At 36.7% G+C, this 19217-nt stretch overlaps 1 protein-coding gene across 1 annotated transcript; it reads left to right on the top strand.

Moving 5' to 3' along the window:
- Window positions 1–1748: 1748 nt before the first annotated feature.
- Window positions 1749–18356, top strand: pxdc1b (PX domain containing 1b). Its single transcript, XM_053487315.1, has 5 exons — window positions 1749–2476; window positions 12304–12395; window positions 13584–13701; window positions 14019–14130; window positions 16713–18356. The coding sequence occupies exons 1-5, from the start codon at window positions 2221–2223 to the stop codon at window positions 16837–16839; spliced, it is 705 nt and encodes a 234-aa protein (XP_053343290.1). The 5' UTR covers window positions 1749–2220; the 3' UTR covers window positions 16840–18356.
- The last annotated feature ends 861 nt before the right edge of the window (window positions 18357–19217 follow it).

The raw sequence follows: 19217 nt of genomic DNA on the forward strand, positions 1-19217 counted from the left end.
CATTTATTATTCTAAATTAAATAATGCTTGTATATTACTGTCTATTCGTTTATGAGAAAAGGAGGACAAACGTGTACTTTTTCCAGTGCTCAAACTTAAAGTCACACATCCTTTGGCACAGTTTTTGATATTTAAAAGAAATTCTGAATTTAAATTATAATCTCTTAAACACAGTGGCGGCTGGTGCAAAAAAATGGGGGGGGGGGGGGGATTAAACTTTTAATAATCGCCTGTAAATAGCAATTTATCAGGTGATTAAGCATCATTACTACTAGGTCAATTCACATAAAAATAAAGTCATTACCCACATCACATCCAGTCAGCCAGCTCCGCTTGCCGTAAGAAGTGCTGGAAAAGCACTGAGTGTAAAGTTCGGCCACGATCACCTGACTGCTGCTTGACTGATCTGGTCCAAGCTCTTTTACCATTGCCTTGCGAAGTGGTATTTTGGCAAAGAAATTAGAGAATTTTCTCTCATATTTAGCTGGCTTTTACATCAATCACTATTTAATACATTAACTAACAATCTGCTGACCGTTAATAAGACTCGTTGAGAATGGTCCAATCACATGAGCCCAAATATTTAAAAACAATATCGATTCGCTAAGAATATCGATATAACAATATCGATTTATACTAAGAAATACAGCGGAATATTGTGACTAAATGACAATAAATTTTAGATGATGTTAAATAATTACATGTTAAGGGTGCTTGTCGCCTTGCACCTCCAGGGTCCGGGTTCGATTCCCTGCCAGGCTCGATTCGTGCATGTTCCCGTCTCAAATTGCCCGTAGTGTGTGAATGGGTGTGTGAGTGTGTGTATGTGTGTGTGCCCTGCTATGGATTGGCACCCTGTCCAGGGTGTACCCTGCCTCTTGTCCTAAGTCTCCTGCGATAGGCTCCAGGTCCCTGCGACCCTGAATACAGGATAAAGCGGTATAGAAGATGAGTGAGTGAGAGTGAGAATTACATGTTAAAGTAGCAGTCTTCTCTGCCTAACTTGAATGGGGCGACACCGCGTATTGACCGGCTGCCACTGATTAAACACTTGGTGAAATTGCTTCGTAATTTTTTTTTAAATCACAGCTATCACAGTGGGATATGAGCATTTTAACATGCAGAATGTTAGATTTACCCTATTTCAGTGCGATAAGAATTGGTCATAGGCTCTTGGCTCATTATTAGGGTTATATGGCTATAAAATAATGTCAGCGGTTTACATGAATGTGTTGAATGACGTGGTAATCCCAATTAGTGTATTTTTTCTTTCCTAATAGCATGGGCATATTTCCGGGACTCACTCACTCATCGAGACTTAGGGTACGAGGCGAGGTACAAGTTTTCAGCGAAAAACTAATGCAGCTCTGGGCGGAATTAAATGCTGCGTCGTTGTGAGATAAACGCCACCGCAAATGCGCTTTGTCATCAAAGCTAAAGGCGGTCTGATTAAATATTAGTGTTAGTTTGGAGGCCAGACAGGGTGTGATTCCTACTAGTTACATTTTATTTCAATACATATTGCACTCAAGTTCGAATTCGGAACAGTAAAATGGATTATCACTAGTTAGTAGTACATTTAATATCTTAGCTTATAAAATACACAGGGTAGCGGCTAACTTTCTACCGGATGTGAGTGAGTGTCCGTTAGTCTCCTCAGTAACTAGGACCTCCTCCTTGGGCCTTTCACATTTTCACATAGGCACTTAGCGGGAAGGGAAGGAAGGAGGGAGGGGGAAACGTGTTCAATGTCGACTCTTCCCTCTAAATCTGATCACACAAACATTGTCTGCTGTTCCATTTACATCCAACTCAGGCGGCTTCGCAGCATATACCCCTTCCTAAAGCAAAGGGTCAGGGCTTGTCTGCTCAACTGACAAGAGGTTGACAGGCGTATTGGGACGCGGCCGGTATACATAACGGTCCACATCCACGCAAACGGATACTCTTGAAAAACTTTTCTTTGAAACAACTTGTTGGTTCAAGTCTTTGATTCGTTCGCGAGCGGCAGAACCAAAGACATGTGATTGTGATTTCTATATGTAGGATCCCCCGGCACATTTTGATCTGCGTCAGGAGTCTCGCTCTTAGCTGTCATCAGTCTCGACATTTAGACGGTCAGTTCCTCGTTACTTCGAGCTTTTTCTCCGTTCGAGACGTCCATATTTGGCCATGTAGCATAAAAATACGTGCTTTTTTAAGAGTTGGGGACTTTATGGAATGGCATCGGCGGTGTTTGAGGGAACCTCCCTGGTCAACATGTACGTGAAAGACTGCTGGGTTAACGGCATCCGTAAGCTGATTATAAACCCACGGGGAGAGGAAGAGGAGTTCTTCGACATACGGACCGAGTGGTCGGATAGAAACGTCTTGTACCTCCACCGGAGTTATGCGGATTTGGGACGACTTTTAAAAAGACTTTTGGAATGTTTCCCGGAAGACAGGCGAGATTTGTCGAAGTCTCCGCTAATAGAAGGTTTGTATAAAGTTTTATGCGAACTGACTGAAGAACGAGCTGACAGAAGCCCTGATAGTATATTTAACTTTAAATTTAATTCCTTTAAGGGTATAACATTCATTTTCTAAATCTTTAAGCATTTTGTCTGCCTTCAAATGGGAGATTTTGCTATTCCTTATAGCGCAATTTCTTTTTAATTCACTCCCTCGAATTATCAGTCAACAGATTTGTCTCTTACATTAATACACACTATATGACATCATCATATATTTATGTAGCTATTGTAAACTGAAGAACTGTAATGGATAGTTTTTTTGTTTTGTATATTTATATAAAATTATTGCTTTTGTTCAACAAACAATCAAAACAAATATATTATTCTTGGAAAATGTTTCATGATTATATTACAATAATTAGGTGTACAGTAATTAATAAGATGTTTAGTGTGCAAACTTTGTACACATGAGAACAAACAATTTACTATAAAAAGCCATGATGTGTGTATACACTAATGGTGCTGTTTTAGAAGGGTCAAATTCAAATTTTATTGTCACATACACAGTCATACACAGTACGATATGCAGTGAAATGCTTATAAGACTGCCAGTGACCTTAAAAAATAAAAGCTTATACGTAAAAAATAAATATGAATAGAAAAAATACATTAGAAAATACAGCTAACTAGTAAAATATACTGTACAAATGAGGAAAAAATATCAATATAGCAAATATAGAAATATAAAAGAAGAAAATAAAAATTTGTCAAAATTAAAAAATTTAGAAAGGACTGTGGTGTGCAAATACTGTATGCATAAAAGTGACTTCTTAAAGTGTCTTATTAAATGATTTGTGCAGTGGTCCATAAATTACAATATAAATATGTAGTGCAAAAGTGTGCATGAATGTGTCCATAGTGGCCATAAATGCCCAGTCAGTGTTGGATGTTAAAAAGATGATGTTAGTCCTGTGTTGTGTTGTGGTTGAGAGACCTTATCGCCTGCGGGAAGAAGCTCCTCCTCAGTCTCCTTGTGTTGGCCTTCAGGGAGCGGAATCGCTTCCCAGACCGCAACAGAGACAATTGTTGGGGTGGCTGAGGTTCTTCATCTTCCTGGCCTTGGTCCAGCACCGCCTGCTGTAGATCGAGTGCAGGTCAGAATCACGGTGCGGATGATGCGCTCAGCTGATCGCACCACCCTCTGTAGAGCTCGTCTGTCCTACATGGTGCTGTTTCCAAACCAGGTTGTGATGTTTCCCATCAGGATCCTCTCTATGGTGCAGGAGTAGAAATTCCTGAGCACCTTGGAGGGCAGTCTGAAGTCTCTCAAGCGTCTGAGGTGGTAGAGACGCTGCCGGGCCTTTTTCACCACGCTGTTGATGTGACAGGACCATGCCAGGTCCTGCAGGATGTGAACACCGAGGTATCAGAAGCTGTCCACTCTCCCCACTGGGCTCCTGTTGATGATGGGGGTCTGGTAGTTCATCTTCTGCTTTGTACTAACGTCCACTATCAGCTCCTTTGTCTTGCTGACGTTCAGGAGGAGATTGTTCCTCTGGCACCATTTCTCCAGATTTCCAATCTCCTCAAGGTAGGCCGTCTCATCGTTGTTGGTGATCAGGCCCACCACGACAGTGTCATCAGCAAACTTGATGACGGCGGTGGAGTTGGTAGTGGCCACGCAGTCGTAGGTATACAAAGAGTACAGCAGTGGGTGCAAAACAACCCTGGGGGGCTTCAGTGCTGAGATTGAGGGAGGCTGAGACGTGTCCCCCCATCCTTACTGCCTGTGGTCTGCCAGTTAGGAAGTTGGAGATCCACTGACACATAGATGAGCTGAGTCCCAGGTGCTCCAGCTTGGTGGTGAGTGTGGAGTGAATTATGGTATTAAATGCAGAGCTGTAGTCGATGAAGAGCATTTTAACATAATTTCCCCTCCGAGTGTCCAGGTGAGTGAGTGATGTGTGGAGGAGATGAGAGATTGCATCGTCTGGGAAGCGGTTTGGGCGGTATGCAAACTGTAGAGGGTCCAGTGTGTCGAGTAGAGAAGAAATGATGAAGTCTCTGATCATTATTTGCCTAGATTAAGCAAAAGGAACATTTGGGTTATGAATGATTCAATACATAATTAAAACCTGATTATTAAATAAAACATTATTTTAAAAATCATGCTGAACTGTCAATGTCACGGAAGAAATGTGGTCTGAAAAAATGTATTGTAAAAATCTGTGTGACCATAAGAAACCACTTGTTAGTGAGATCAATCTGAAAAAATGCTTTAAGATTGGCATATAGATTGGATTTTGGAGCAATAGAAAAAGTTTATGTGTTTTGATGATTCCAGAATGATCCTATTCCAGAGCGATATGCCAAGGTAAAAAGAAAGGGACAAAAAAAGGATGCAGGCATCATGCACATTGTACAAGCCTCTGGAGGTTTGGAGGTAATATGGTCTAGGTTCATTAAATTGGTAGAATTGGTAGAGTTGACTTAATAAATAATGAATCTACAATACACCTATACAAAATTTAATTTATTTCACATTTCATACTTTCACAGTTTCACAGTTGCATTCAGTGTTGTAACATGTATTTTTTACAAGTATTAGTAAAATAATTGTATGCAAATTACTTTACATTTCATATTTAAATAATTTAACTTTTACAATAATATCAACAATGGCAACATCAATAGTAATGATATTATTATTATTATTATTATGAGCACAGTTGCTCAAGATTTTGGAGGCCACCTCTTTATAATCTTGCAGGCAGTACACTCTAAACTAAACCCACACTGGAATCCCATATGATATGAGTGAATTATTTGATAAGCTTAAAAAACAAACAAAAAAAACGAACTGTTGGATGACAGAAATATGTGCTTATCGGTAAAAATCTAGCTTTTTGTTTAAAGTTTTGTGTAATTTTTTTTAATTAAATGTTAAACTTTTAAGGGGCAGTGGTGGCTCAGAGGGCTAAGGCACTGAGTTACTGATCTGAAGATCGGCGGTTCGATCCTCAGCTCCACCCGGTTGCCACTGTTGGGCCCTTGAGCAAGGCCCTTAACCCTATCTGCTCCAGGGGCGCTGTATCATGCCTGACCCTGCGCTCTGACCCCAGTTACGCTGGGATATGGAGGGAATATCACTGTGCTGTATATATATGTGGCAAATAAAGGCTAAACTTTAAACTCTTTTATTTAAAGTTAGTATATGTTGTATAAATGATAATGTACACAAGTGGAAAAAACTAAGAGTGTGCCAGTTGATTGGGCGCGAGTGATGTGACAGTCACTTAATTTTTACAGTTTGACTCTCAACTGGTCGATCACCCTCAAAAAGCTCGAGACTCACTCTGCAAAGAGAACTATTATCACAAACATATTTCTCAAGAGAGAAATAAAGATCTATTTAGATAAGATTTCCAGCTCTGGCCAAGGTAGCATTTGCAAAAAATGCAGAAATTCTGATATTTGTAAAGAAAGGTCTGCCCTCTCTGCTTATTATTGAATAGCCATGTTTGGCTTGCCAAATACAAAGTGACTGACATCTGCTTTAATTAAAAAAAATGCTTAGTTCCATTTGTTATTCATTGTTGCAGCTTTGTTCCATGTGCTACACATTACAAACAGTAAATATAGTTGGACAGTCGCATTTTAGATAAGCATTTCAGTGATCAGTGATCGGAGCATGACAAGAGAAAAATAATATAAGGAATGGGCTGCTCTTAATTACTCATGTTCATTTTAGTTTATATATGTATTTATATATGTTATTTTATATATGTATATATGTATTTTTTTAACTGTTACTTACAGAATTGTATAAAATATCTCTAATATTATAGAAATATGCATAAAAAGCTAAAACATTAGAACCAAGCACAAACTAAGCATAAACCATTTTAAACATAACATCAATTCTCTACCCACATGGAACACACAAAATGATCAGCTATCGCTTAATATCTTGTGGAGTCCATTTGTATCTGTATCTGATTAAAGGCTGTAAATTAACTTTACTTGGTAAATCATATATGCAACTGTTAACATCACCCATTGGTTCTCAGACACCTCTGCATCTACATAATAACTAAAATAATGTTAGCTTTAAATTAATAATAATAATCATATTGCTGCCTACCCACCTTGTAGAACTTGTCCGCTAACACAGAAAAAAAGGTTTAATCCTGCTAAAGCAAGCATGAACTAAACATGTGCACAGAATGTGCATCTCCTTCAAAAATATACAACCAGACATCTAAGTTTTCTTACATTGAAATTATTTGTTTTCATGAAAGTATTATAAAATGGAACTGGAAGGATTATAAAATAATAATACACCAGTTGTCACATTCCACTTACTTACTCACTAAGTATACTTACTCACTGGATTATATGAATACTTCACACATAGTTGTGATTGACTTGGCGGTGAGTAATAATGAAGAGCTGAATTGTTGACTACGCATTACACTGCCTGTGCTGGCTTCCCCATGTAAACAATACAGACACACATGATGTATTGTTGTAGACATTTTTTGATGGTAGACACAGGTTAGCAATGCTATTCTTGCTATTAGAACCAAAGGTTGTTTTTTTCAGACATTTGACATACAATTGAGCATCTACTGGATATGACTGCACCAGTCAGCGTTTGCTCCCCACGTGCATCAGTGGGCCATGACTGCCCATGACCCTGTTGTCAGTTCACTTGTTTTACTTGCTTGGATCACTTTTGGTAGATTCTGGCCATGGCAGTCTGGAAACATCACACAAGTTAATTTCAGTCAACTGCAATTAATTTTAATTCATCATCTGTCTCTTTAAACCTAGATTATGTTAGATATTGCTAGATATTTATTATGCTTGTTACTATTAGTTAAAGCCATCTACTATATTTGCCATATTTTTTGTAATTTACGTCTATTTGTACGGCGGCACGGTGGTGTAGTGGTTAGCGCTGTTGCTTTGCATCCCCAGGGTCTGGGTTTGATTCCCTCCTCTGTGTGCATGGAGTTTGCATGTTCTCTCTGTGCTTGGTGGGTTTCCTGGCAAAGACCTGGCATTTCCAGGTTGGCTGTAGTATGTGTGTGTGATTGATTGGCATCCTTTCCAGGGTGTACCCTGTCTCGTGCCCTAAGTCACCTGGAATTGGCTGCAGCAACACCCCCCCCCCCCACCCCCCTGTTATTATTATACCTCATAAACTGAATCATAAATGGATCACTCCCAAACGAGAAACTTTGAATACTCTGCTACTATATGATGCATGTGTTATGCAGCCAAAGGCAAATGGCACAGGAAGTGGATACAGGAAATCAGTGTTTCCCTAGGAAATCCTGTCAAGAAGCTCCAAAAACCACAAAACACATAGATGCATGTCTCACACACACACGACATATGTGCCATCCTCTGTTCACCCTTAATCGTAATTATTGTAAAAAAAAACAACAACATTATTTTGTGCTGTTTGTTTGTTTGTTTTTTTGTTTATTTATTTTTAATTAGCGTTCCGGTCCCAAGTCAAATGTGATTATCACATCCACATCCTGTCAGAATCTGCAGTGATCTACCACCCGAACACAAAAACCATATATGAGTGAAGGGATTGCATAATATTTCACTATATAGAATGAGTTTTTTTTTTTTTTTTGGTTTTGTGTTCACCAAGGGTATTGTATTCAAATAATCTCTGTGACCTATGCTCAGAATAACCCTTTCTCACAGTACACTGGTACCATCAGCGGAATGAAAATCAATTGAACAAACACTTTCAGTCAGAATGTTGAAATTTATTGAAAGGTTTAGAGGTTAGCTCCATTTACAAGTTCTGCTCCCCCCATATGTCCTCCCTCAGACGCCTTAAAACATGGCAGTAGTATACAGAGAATTTGGAAATGTCAATAAACATTATCCTTATTGATGAAGTGCAAGGCCACAGTGTTAACTGTGAAACCACCGTACCACTAGTACAACTGCACTTTAACTAGGGTTGAAGTTACAGCATTTCCCATCATTTCCTTGATTATTTTTTAGCACTTCTGATATAGAGTTACTGGTGTTCTTTAGATCATTATCCTGTTGTGTGACTGACAGATTGCCTCATATTTACTTCCAGAATACTTTGGTATACAGAGAAGTTCATGGGCAACTCAAAGACTGCAATGTGCCAGGTCCTGTGGCTGCAAAAGAAACCCAATCATCAACCCTCCACTACTGTGCTTGATAGTGGATCTGAGGTGTTTCTACTGAAATGACTTGACTTTGCTCTCATTTGTCCATTTGACATGGTTCCAGAGGTCCGTTCTTCGTACGTCGCTTGACACATCCGAGATGAATTGACACATCTAAGATGAGATCATCGTGCTAATTACGATCCGGCTAAGTCGGTTCTTCGAGCTCACCTGTTGTTGATGATTAGTGTAGCTGGCTCAACTTTTTTTTGTAACACGTGTTATGCGCTGAAATGCCCCCCTGCCATGGATTGCCCCCCCTACATAATCGCTATCAAATATTATATTAGAACATAAATTTATAGGTTAATGGTTTACAAATTACAAATTACATAAGACAATAAAATAAAATAAGCAATATGAAAATAAATATGTTGTATATGAAAAAATAGAAATATTATGTATAGTTTTATATTGTTTATTTTATAATAAAATTAGTTTCGTCCAATTTATCATTATAAAATATTAATTTTTAATATATATAAATATTTATTCGCATATTTTTATGACAAACCCCTGAAAAATAAATGTTACAAAATAAACATTATACAAGAATTTGTATTAATGGTCTTGACGGCTGTCTCGTGCGAGGGTTTATTATAATAGTAATAGCATATTTGATAACAATAAACCTATGAATTTATGTTCATATATAATATTTGATAGCGATTATGTGTGTGTGTGTGTGGGTGGGGGAGTCCATGGCAGGGGGCATATACTTTTCTTTTTCCACGTGAGTCGGTCATGCTCTTTAACCAATCAGATGTGACCTCGCCATTTCAACCAATCATAACCCGCCAGGAGCGCAGGCCAAATCCTGTTTACATGAAATAAACCTGCTCCCGAGCAGGTTCAAGCTTACGGATATGTTGCTATGACAACAAATGCTAGAAGCGCATCGAAGAACGAAACAATCCAAGATCAGGACAAATCCACAACAATCAAATCCAGCTAACTGAGTTAGCGACGTACGAAGAACGGACCCCAGAAGTCAAACATCAGTTGTGCTAACATGTTCTTTTTAGATAGAAGAGGCTTTCTCCTGTCAACCCTTTCAAACACACAGGAAACCCTCCCTCATTGTGAGTGATATCAGCTAGCTGGAATTGCTATGAAGTCATACTGTGTGTTAGGCTGGAATTTCAGTATAGCAGCAGACGTGTTTAAGTTAATATAAAGTCCACTCTCATTATGGGGAATTTCAGTCCTGAACTAACCTGGACCTGGTATATTAATCTTGTATTAAATGTGTTTTCATAATTAGCTGAGAGCACACTCAAAATCCTTTTATGCCAATGGCCCCTTTGTTTTATTGTTCAAAAAATATTGTGTGTAAAAACAAGAATGACAAGACCTATTTTGGTCATTGAAAACAAAAATTAAACCCTTAGAATGTTCTAAAATCATATTATTTCTAAGATTATGGAAATTCTGAAATCTGTTTAAAATAATGGTTATAATATTCAGTAGCTGTACAACATTCAACCCCTTCATTGACAATATCTACATAGAGTCTGTATAAAGGTTTTCTTTATTTTTGTCGTTATAAACTGAAGGGCCATGCTTACAATATGCTATTTGGTATAAATATTATAATGTTTTCCATTAAAAGGGGTCACCCATGATCACTCCTGTCCACTAAAAAATGTTTATGATGTCTATCTGAATCAGGTTATGTGTCTTCTCAGTAGTGAAACCAGGAAAATACCTACACAATATCCTTTAAATATCCTTTGTACAAAAATAGCATCCTGCATACGATGATAGTCTTGAAGTCTAAAGCTTTAGAATATATTGCACAACATGGGCAAGAGTGTAAAAGTCCCTAAGAACCATCTGTGGTAAGTAATTGTTTTTTTTTGTCACTTTGGCCTGATGTCATCGTTATGGATCTCCACTAATGATTAGTTGATCCATAAGACTCGAGTTCAGTCGTTGTGACACATAGCATATTGCATGTTACAGTTTGGTCACTCGAGTGGTGCTACTGAGTCAGACATCAGCTATATGGTCATTATTGTTGTAGTCATCTTTATAAAAAGAATGAAAATGTGTCTGAGTGGTTGAGGCTGGTATGAATAAGCTGTACCACAGACTTGTGTCTGTGTCATGTCTGTCTCATTTCCTGTCTTTCTTTTCCATTTAGTGAATACTGAGTTGGGGATTTGTGATATTTTATGATTTATGATTCCATAATTTCTTTTGATTGTGAAATGTGCTTTGTAACAATGACACTTGTTAAAAGCACTATACAAATAAAATTGAGTTAAATTTAATTTATTGCTCTAAATTTGAAAAACACAGATTTGTTGTGTGGGTTTTTTTTTTTTTTTACCCTTTCACTGGTTTTCAGCTGGAACAAATGTTCTATATTAATTGTTTATTTTGTATGCTGTCCATGCTATTAGACAGACCTAAGGAGGTAAAATGCAACACAAGCACTTATAATGGCATATCAGAGATATAATAGAGTTTTAAAAGTGGACATGTGTACTCACATCACAAGTGACAAGAGCATACGAGATTAAATCAGTGTTAGTCTTTATCAGTGTATTTTGGAGCTGGCACTGGACTCTATGCTACACTCTTTACATGGTTTCGTAGAGGCCAGTTAGTCTTTCAAACAACCCAAAAGTAGGGAGTTTTGTAAATGTACATTTACACATATCTAATTTGCCTTAGTTTTTTTTTTAAGTCTAGAATTTCTGACTTTCTGTCACTGTAAGGTGCTTTTCCCTTTCCGATATAGACAGCCATGCTTTTATTTTAACATCACTGCCTAGTCCTGTCTCTGCCTGTGCCCTTGGTTGGTTTCTCCATTGAGTTCATTTGGGAATCAAGTCCCGTTCTTTCTCTAGGTGCATTTTGAAGCCCTTTGCTCATGTTGTTTTTGCCTGTTTTTTATGCTCACTTGTCTTTTTCTTCGTCTTATGAATAATTCCTTTTGGACATTTTGTGTTTAGAACTGTACACTGGGTTATTACTACAATTATTGGAAAACACTAAAAAACACCATGCTGAGTTTACATGCTTGTGCCTTCTTTACACATGCAGTTAAGTGTGACATCAACATATCATGGGGAGATAATGGTATAGAAGCAGAGTATCTTCTCTGTTGCATTTCCTTGAGTCCCTAAGTAAAGCTCTTGTGCAGAAGTAAAAAGTACTGTAAGCCCTCTCTCTGTATACCACCATTTAAGTTCGTGCACTGGATATTTCTATGTCTAATAAATCCACCATGAATGCCTCTCCATCAAGGAGGTTGCTCTGCCATCTGATTACTGTATATAAACAGGACAGAGTACTACGCTAAAACAACGAAAAATGGGCTGTGGCCAGTTCGGTTAACTTTGCTCATGTGAGAGTTACCTCTGGGTGCTAAATCGCTTTTCGGCTCTTCTGGTTTCTACATTTTTATGTTGGCTACTCTAAACTTGCCCCTTCATGCAGTCTACGCTAACACAGGTACTTGTGGTTACGGACAGGAAATTGCACCAAATAGACTGGACAGGAATAGAAATCTTTTTGTGACGTCTTTGCGATCTATTCTTTGTGTTCTTTTGAAATGCTGGTGTTTTCAGTGCTGATGTACTTTTGTGTGTACATTTCTTCAGGTCTTATGAAGATTAAAGAGGCGAAGGACGCCGAGGTCAAGCTGAATGAGGTGGAGAGACTGCTGAAGAATGCCATTAATATGCCTTGGAAGGTAGGAAGCACTTATATCTGTATTAGGCCCACAGTTGGATAACATCATACAGGAAAAAAGCACCAACTAATTAAAACAACAAAATATACACTTAGGAAGCACTTTACTCTCAAAACAGCCTTAATTCGTCTTGGCATAATTTAGGGTGACCAAGCGTCCTCTTTTGCCCGGACATGTCCACTTTTTACGTTCTGTCCGGGGCGTCCTGGCGGGTTTTATAAATTCACAAAAATGTCCGGTTTTTCATAGGACCATTACGCGTGTACGTAAATTGACTGGCGTTTTGCACACACTTTTGAAATCACAGGCTCTGTGTCCTACAGACTAAATAGGAGGGAGACCTTCCAGCATGGCTGATGCCATGGGGGTGCATAAGTGCAAACGGTATGGGCAGCTTGCATGTTTTGGAAGGCAGTATAAATGCTGAAAGGTATATAAAGGTTGTAGGTAACATTCATTTTAAAAGAAGGCCTTGTGTAGTTCTGCAGGACAATGCAAAACCCATTACTGCAGCTATAATAAAAACATGGCTTCATAGTTTCAGAGTTTGGGTGCTGAATTATGCCGACCATGCAGATCTTTCACCTGTGGAGAACATTTATCGCAGAATTAAACAGAAAATACTTCAAAGACAACCACAAACTCTCCGGCAGCTGGAAACCTATATCAGGAAAGAAAGGGACAATATTCCAACACAAAACTACAGAAACATGCCCAACTTTTTTGTGACCTGGAGCAGGTATTAAATTTGAGATGAGCAAATTTTGTGCATAAAATTAAAAAAATTCTCACTTTAAACATTTGTTATGTTCTCTGTGTTCTACTGTGAAAAAAATATTGGCTCATGTGATTTGAAAGTCTTCTATATTTTATATTTTATTTAAATTTAAATTAAATGTAATAAATAAACTTTTCCTAAATTTGGGTTATATTATTTAACTTTAATGTGTTACACTGGTGCATTAAATTAAACTATCAAAAAATTGAAAAAAATTATCAAAAGCAAGCAACATTGTCTTAATGATTTGTGATACTCTCAAAAAAATATTTTGTTTACTAGAGTTATGAAAGCACAGAAACAGTAAACATGACAATCCTATTTCCTTTTTATTTAATTCAAAAGAAGTATACTATTGGAACATTTGAATACATTTCTTTTTATTAACTGAATGCTCCTATGGCTTTCAGTTTTCCAGGTCAGAAGTCATTTTAACATTCTTTGAACGTTCGCCACTGGATCAAGTGCTGAGGAATGACAAAGTTCACAAGATACAGCCATGCTGTGGGAGCCCCATCAAGATATCAGGTATGGAAAGAAGCCTGATCAAATTTTAAAATTTATGTTATTAGGAATCCTAACAATTGAAACAGTATTTTGGTTTAGAACAATAACATACATTTTAAATAAATTCATTTATATAGCATTTCCAACAGCGGACACTGTCACAAAGCAGCTTCACAGACATTCAAAATCTGAAAAAAATCCCTTTAGACTGCACAGCACGTCTTAAACACTACCAATATTAAACAAAAACACAGACAATAATTTAAATTTTTTATTCATGCAAGGATCAATTTTTTTTATGTTAACATATATAACATATGTTGTTTTTTTTGTCTTAGAGATTATGAGGTCAAATGGGTTCTGCTTGGCAAATACAGAGACAATTGTATTTGATGAGAATCTTCCTCAGGATGAGGACACACCATTCTCCACAGACTCATTCCAGCATTCGTAAGTGTCCCATTCTCCTCCCAAAATCACAATACCCAAGTTCAACTAATCTAGTTTAGTTTTTTAAGGACAGATATTTGCAAATGGCAAGATTTCTGCTGAAACACTGAAGAAGTCTTTTCTAGGATATGACCTGTAGATATTGTAATATATACTTTTTCTAGACATGCTAGGGTAACATTTTTAACTTGAACAAAAAAAACCCTCTTATAATAAGTAGCTGTGGTCAGCACTTAGTTTACCAAGTCATGAAACTCAAACTAACAGACAAAACTTTTCTTGATTAACAAAAAGAGCAAGATTCTCTTGCTCATTATTTCAACACCATGCAGTTAGTCAGTCCAGGGTTACACTGATCTTCCAAGTAACTTTAAAGATACTTGGTGGCATAACCATAGTTTTGTTGATTAAATGTGCTTTGAATCTGCCTCAGCATTTTGAGGCTAAAAGAAAACTCTCAGTGGTAGTAAGTCTAGACAGTAAGCTAGACTTAATACTGCTCTTTCCTGAGCTGATTCCATGTAAGAATAATGTACAGGGTCATGATTCAGATGATTCAGTGTCACTTATATTGTTTATATATAATATAGTATAGTTTGTCTATGTTTGTCTGTCTTCCTGCTTTCTTTTCATATGTAAAAACATCAAAAGACTTTTCCAAAATCCTGAAAAATCTTAGTAGTGTTTGTCACATCATGGTTAAAAGCAGGTAAGATGCTAAGTAGCTAGCTCTGTTTCACTGAGGAAAGTAATGGCAGCTAGATATATGGGTCTAAATAAATTAATGTAATTAATCAAATATAACTTTATACTAAAATAAATTGAAATGCTATACTAGGTGTAAACTGTTTCGGATCATTGGAGCAGGGGTGAAATATTTGATCTTTCGACCACAGGTCAAAGGATTTACCACAGCACCATATGGCACAACAAATGCATGTTGAATTATAGGCGTCCTATAGCCCTACTGATTGTTTTGTTTTGAATCCATTGTGCACTACAGCTACCTGTGGACACTGGTGGGGTCGTGGGGCACAGGTTTATGTTGGTTTCCTTACCATTTTCCGTTTCACATAAAGTGTGTTTCTGCTTTGCTTATTTTGATTATGTTTTCTGCGTATTTTGTTATTGCCTTGCTTTCCTTCTTTAAGTGTGCTTAAAGTACATTTTATGAAGTAAACTTCAAGCTTATTTCCCAAGTATATTTTATGTAGTAAGTATGCTAATATTAATATTTACTAGAGTATTCTTGTAAATGTACTATTGCAAAAAAGACAAAAAGAGCCTTTGTGAAGAATTGGATATGGACAAGATTATGTCGATTAGAAGTTCCTTATGTCAGGTTAGATTTTTTTTTTTTTGGTTAACTGCTCTGCCTTACTTTGAAGCATACGTTGGGTATAAGAGTAGTAAAAATAGTTTCACATTTAAGAATACAACTAGTTCACATTTAAGTTTTATTTTGCACTGCAGCAGTACTGCGAAATATACTATGTGGTACAGGCACCAGCTATGTCTACTGCTATGTCATGTCACCAGCTACTTCTAGCCCACTTTTTATTTTTTAAAAGTACACTTTGTAATACTTTTAGGAAACTACAAATTTAGCCATTTCATAGAGCAAGTTTTCTATAATGCAAAGTTTTCTCTGCCAACCTTTGACATGTCACATGTCCTATCCCTTATTACACTCAGTCAGGAGAAAGCTGCATTTAATTTGTTACACTAGAGCATTTAATAAAACAGGAAAAATAGACAAAAGCAAACAAAATTGTCTTTTTTGTCATAGTGGCGCTGGAGTATTCTCTTACTGAAAGTGCTCAGATGTTTAGCCAATAAGTGGTGGAGGGGATATAATGTGTTCTCTATGATGCTTAAAAGTTGTAAAAGACCTGCAGACAGTAAAGGACCTGAGTTCTGACCTGAGAGAGTCTGCTCTGTCCTTTCCTGTAGACAGTGCTGCAGTTCCAGTCTAATCTGTTGTCAATGTAAATTCAAACATCTGTACAGTATCTCTCCACCACCCCCACCTCATCACCCAGAATGTAGACTGTGTTTGGTGTAGTTCTGGTACTTATGAGGACCATAACCATCTCCATGACCACCATTAACACAACCCATAACTGCAGAGAACTTCTGCAGATGACAAGATTCAGAGTTGAAGTTTACAGTGTGAAATGGCATTTTACTTGAAAAGTATAAAATATACTTGAACATTTACTTTGTAAATGAGTTATATAATGGATAACCTTGTAATTCTATTGTAACACTTTTTTATGTGATGATGAACAGGTGATTGTCTGGTATTATTGGGTCTTTTAACACCTGTTGATCACATTTTCAACTCACAAAGCCATACATTTTAACCGGGCCTTTCACATAATGAGTGACCCTTATGAAAAAGTGTTACAATAGGATAACAAGTTTATCCATTATTCAACTCATTTAACCAGTATTGCTTTATTTATATTGGTTTCTCATAACTTGTCAAAAGAGCTATAACAAAAATACATGTTATTAGTTAAAATGCTATAGTTACCTGTACTTTACTTTACTAAAAATCTGTATTTTTTCCCATTCAGGTATGATGAGGATGAGAGTCAGTGTCAATCTGTGGAACTGGACTTGAGTGATGATGACACAGAGGCATATGTCACCAACCTGTCCTACTACCACTTAGTACCCTTCGAGACAGACATATTGGAGTGAAAGGACATTTTATTGCGTGAGCAGATGCTGATGCTTTAAATTTCTACACTCACAGTGCAAAAGCTGTTGTTCGATGTCTCATGGCTGCTCATAGTTACGGCTGCTTACTAGCACTGTTTATTAAATGGCTAAAGACATACTGTAAGTGGTGTGGATACAGACAGTGCATTAGGTAGGCAATGCATACTGTACAGTACCTGTCATTGTAGCTTTACTGACCTGTGCCCATGAGGCTGTTCTCACTCATGTGTCTTGAAAATCAAGACACATGAGTCAGTTTAATTACTGTGATTAGAGATGTGCTGTTATTAAAGGCAAATGATTGAGTACATCTCCAACAAAATTAAACATGGTATTTGTGGCTTTGTGAAAATGTACAGAAAAGTGTATTTAAAATAATTATTCTATATCAATTATGATGCAATAGACCCCATTTACTGGCTATTTTGATCTGCCAATAAGGGGTTAAGCAAAAAAAACCTTTGGACTGTCTGTGATTTTTTGCATCCAAGTAAAAATCTTTTTTAGGTCTTTAATACAAACAGTATAGCAGGGTAAACAATCCAAAAATCCATGCATAAAATAAGAATATAACAGATAATGTACTAATCCTGAAAGAAACTGCGACCAGCCATAGTAAATCATACAGCCAAGGTGTTTCTAGAAGCTAATCATAGAATATGAGCCGCATGGTGAGACCCGGAGTTGGTATGTATGTTGGTAGAGGATTCTGGGATTTGGAGTTTCTGGAGAAAACTGTGATTAAACTCATGATGTTATTAATCATGAAGTTAAATAAAGGAGAACTGATAGATAATGAGTCTGAGAAATCTCAAGAGAAGATAAGACATAATGAGAATGATTATGGATTTGTGAAAGCATAGTTAAATTCCTGAGCCAGCTATAAATAATAAGACTAGTTTCCTCAGTATCACGGCAAAATCTAAGCATTTTTATGTGAATAAAAATATATTTATGATTTCTGAAACCTACTGAAAGCTCTTGCTTCTGCTTTATCTACAGGGTGATATGGCAGTGCTTTAGAATGTATTTGGGTTCAGCTCTATCACCTGTACAATCTACTCAAACACATCAGTTTCCAAAACTAAGGCTTTCATGCTGATAATGCTGTCAGCATGTAGTAACATCATTTTCTAGCCAAGCAAGTTTGTGATAGGTAGAATGGTTGTTGCAAGTGAAAAGTGAAGGTTATCAATTTTTTGTTCGAAATCGTGGAAATTGTTTTGGATTTAAACGCCACGGTGACGCACCAAAGCACTAACTTCTTACAAAAAAAATAAAAATAAACCTTTAAACAACAAATTAATACAGTGTTCATTCGAAATTATTTAGGATGTATTGTTACCAGAGTCATGTTCACTGTTAAATATTTATAATGTTTTGAATATTCTTGCATCATTTTGTTTTATTATTTTATGTATAAAGAAATAAGATTGCTTTTTTATGCTTTTTTTCTGGACCCTGGCACAACAAAAGCTCCTAATAAATTAATAACTTCATAATAAGTTTATTTCCTGTTCACTTTTTTATATTGCTAACTATAAAATTTCATACTGGTGACAAATCACAGAAACATTTCAAGTTGTTGGTTTTGTTTTAATGGTTCGTTTTCACTTGCTAGGAGCCTGTCAATGCAAACCAAATCTTCATTCAATTCAAACAAAAAAGCGGCAATGTTTGTTGTAAAGATTGGTCCTTAAAACATTAAAAGTGATGATAAATGCCAAATTAGAATTTCGTTTAGAAGAAATCTGTTGAGTTAGGGTTTGCTGGGAAGAGTATCAAAACCATTTTTATTAAATGATTTAACTTGGCAAAAGACACAATGTCAAAATGGAAGCACTTTCTTAATTGAAATGAATTTAAACGTTTTGTTACTGAATTCAGCCAATCAGTGCTGGATCTTTTTAATGAATGAGCTCTAAGTTTATTATTCATGGCCTTAGAAGCTCATGCATAGACTAACCTTGTCTACAGAGAAGCCTAACATTCCAGTGTGACTCATAGGTGCTGTTTCTAGACTAATAAACAGAGTGCTCATTGTGGGTTTCTCCTTCACCACAGCTGATGTTGCAGTTTAATGTATAAGGAATTTTTAAAACAACAAAGGTTCTAAACACATCGACAGGAACCTGAATAAAGAAGTTTATTTGTATAAATTATTTTTTATTTAAAATGACAGGACATTTTTTATTGAATTCAAATTTGTATTTAAACTTTATTATGTAATTAGTATTATTAGTTTAATTTAATTCAATTCAATTTTATTTGTATAGTGCTTTTAACAATTGGCATTGTCCCAAAGCAGCTTTACACAATCAAAAGAATTATTTAAGCTTGTATGGAATTTGAATGTG

The sequence above is a fragment of the Clarias gariepinus genome, chromosome 26 (genome assembly GCF_024256425.1).
Source record: "Clarias gariepinus isolate MV-2021 ecotype Netherlands chromosome 26, CGAR_prim_01v2, whole genome shotgun sequence".
In the NCBI taxonomy this organism is placed as follows: Eukaryota; Metazoa; Chordata; class Actinopteri; order Siluriformes; family Clariidae; genus Clarias; species Clarias gariepinus.

Coding starts and splice junctions, on each gene's coding strand:
- pxdc1b (XM_053487315.1), top strand. CDS start 2,221: ATGGCATCGGCGGTGTTTGAGGGAACCTCCCTGGTCAACATGTACGTG. Junction 2,477..12,303: donor GAAGTCTCCGCTAATAGAAG/GTTTGTATAAAG, acceptor ACATTTCTTCAG/GTCTTATGAAGATTAAAGAG. Junction 12,396..13,583: donor CCATTAATATGCCTTGGAAG/GTAGGAAGCACT, acceptor TATGGCTTTCAG/TTTTCCAGGTCAGAAGTCAT.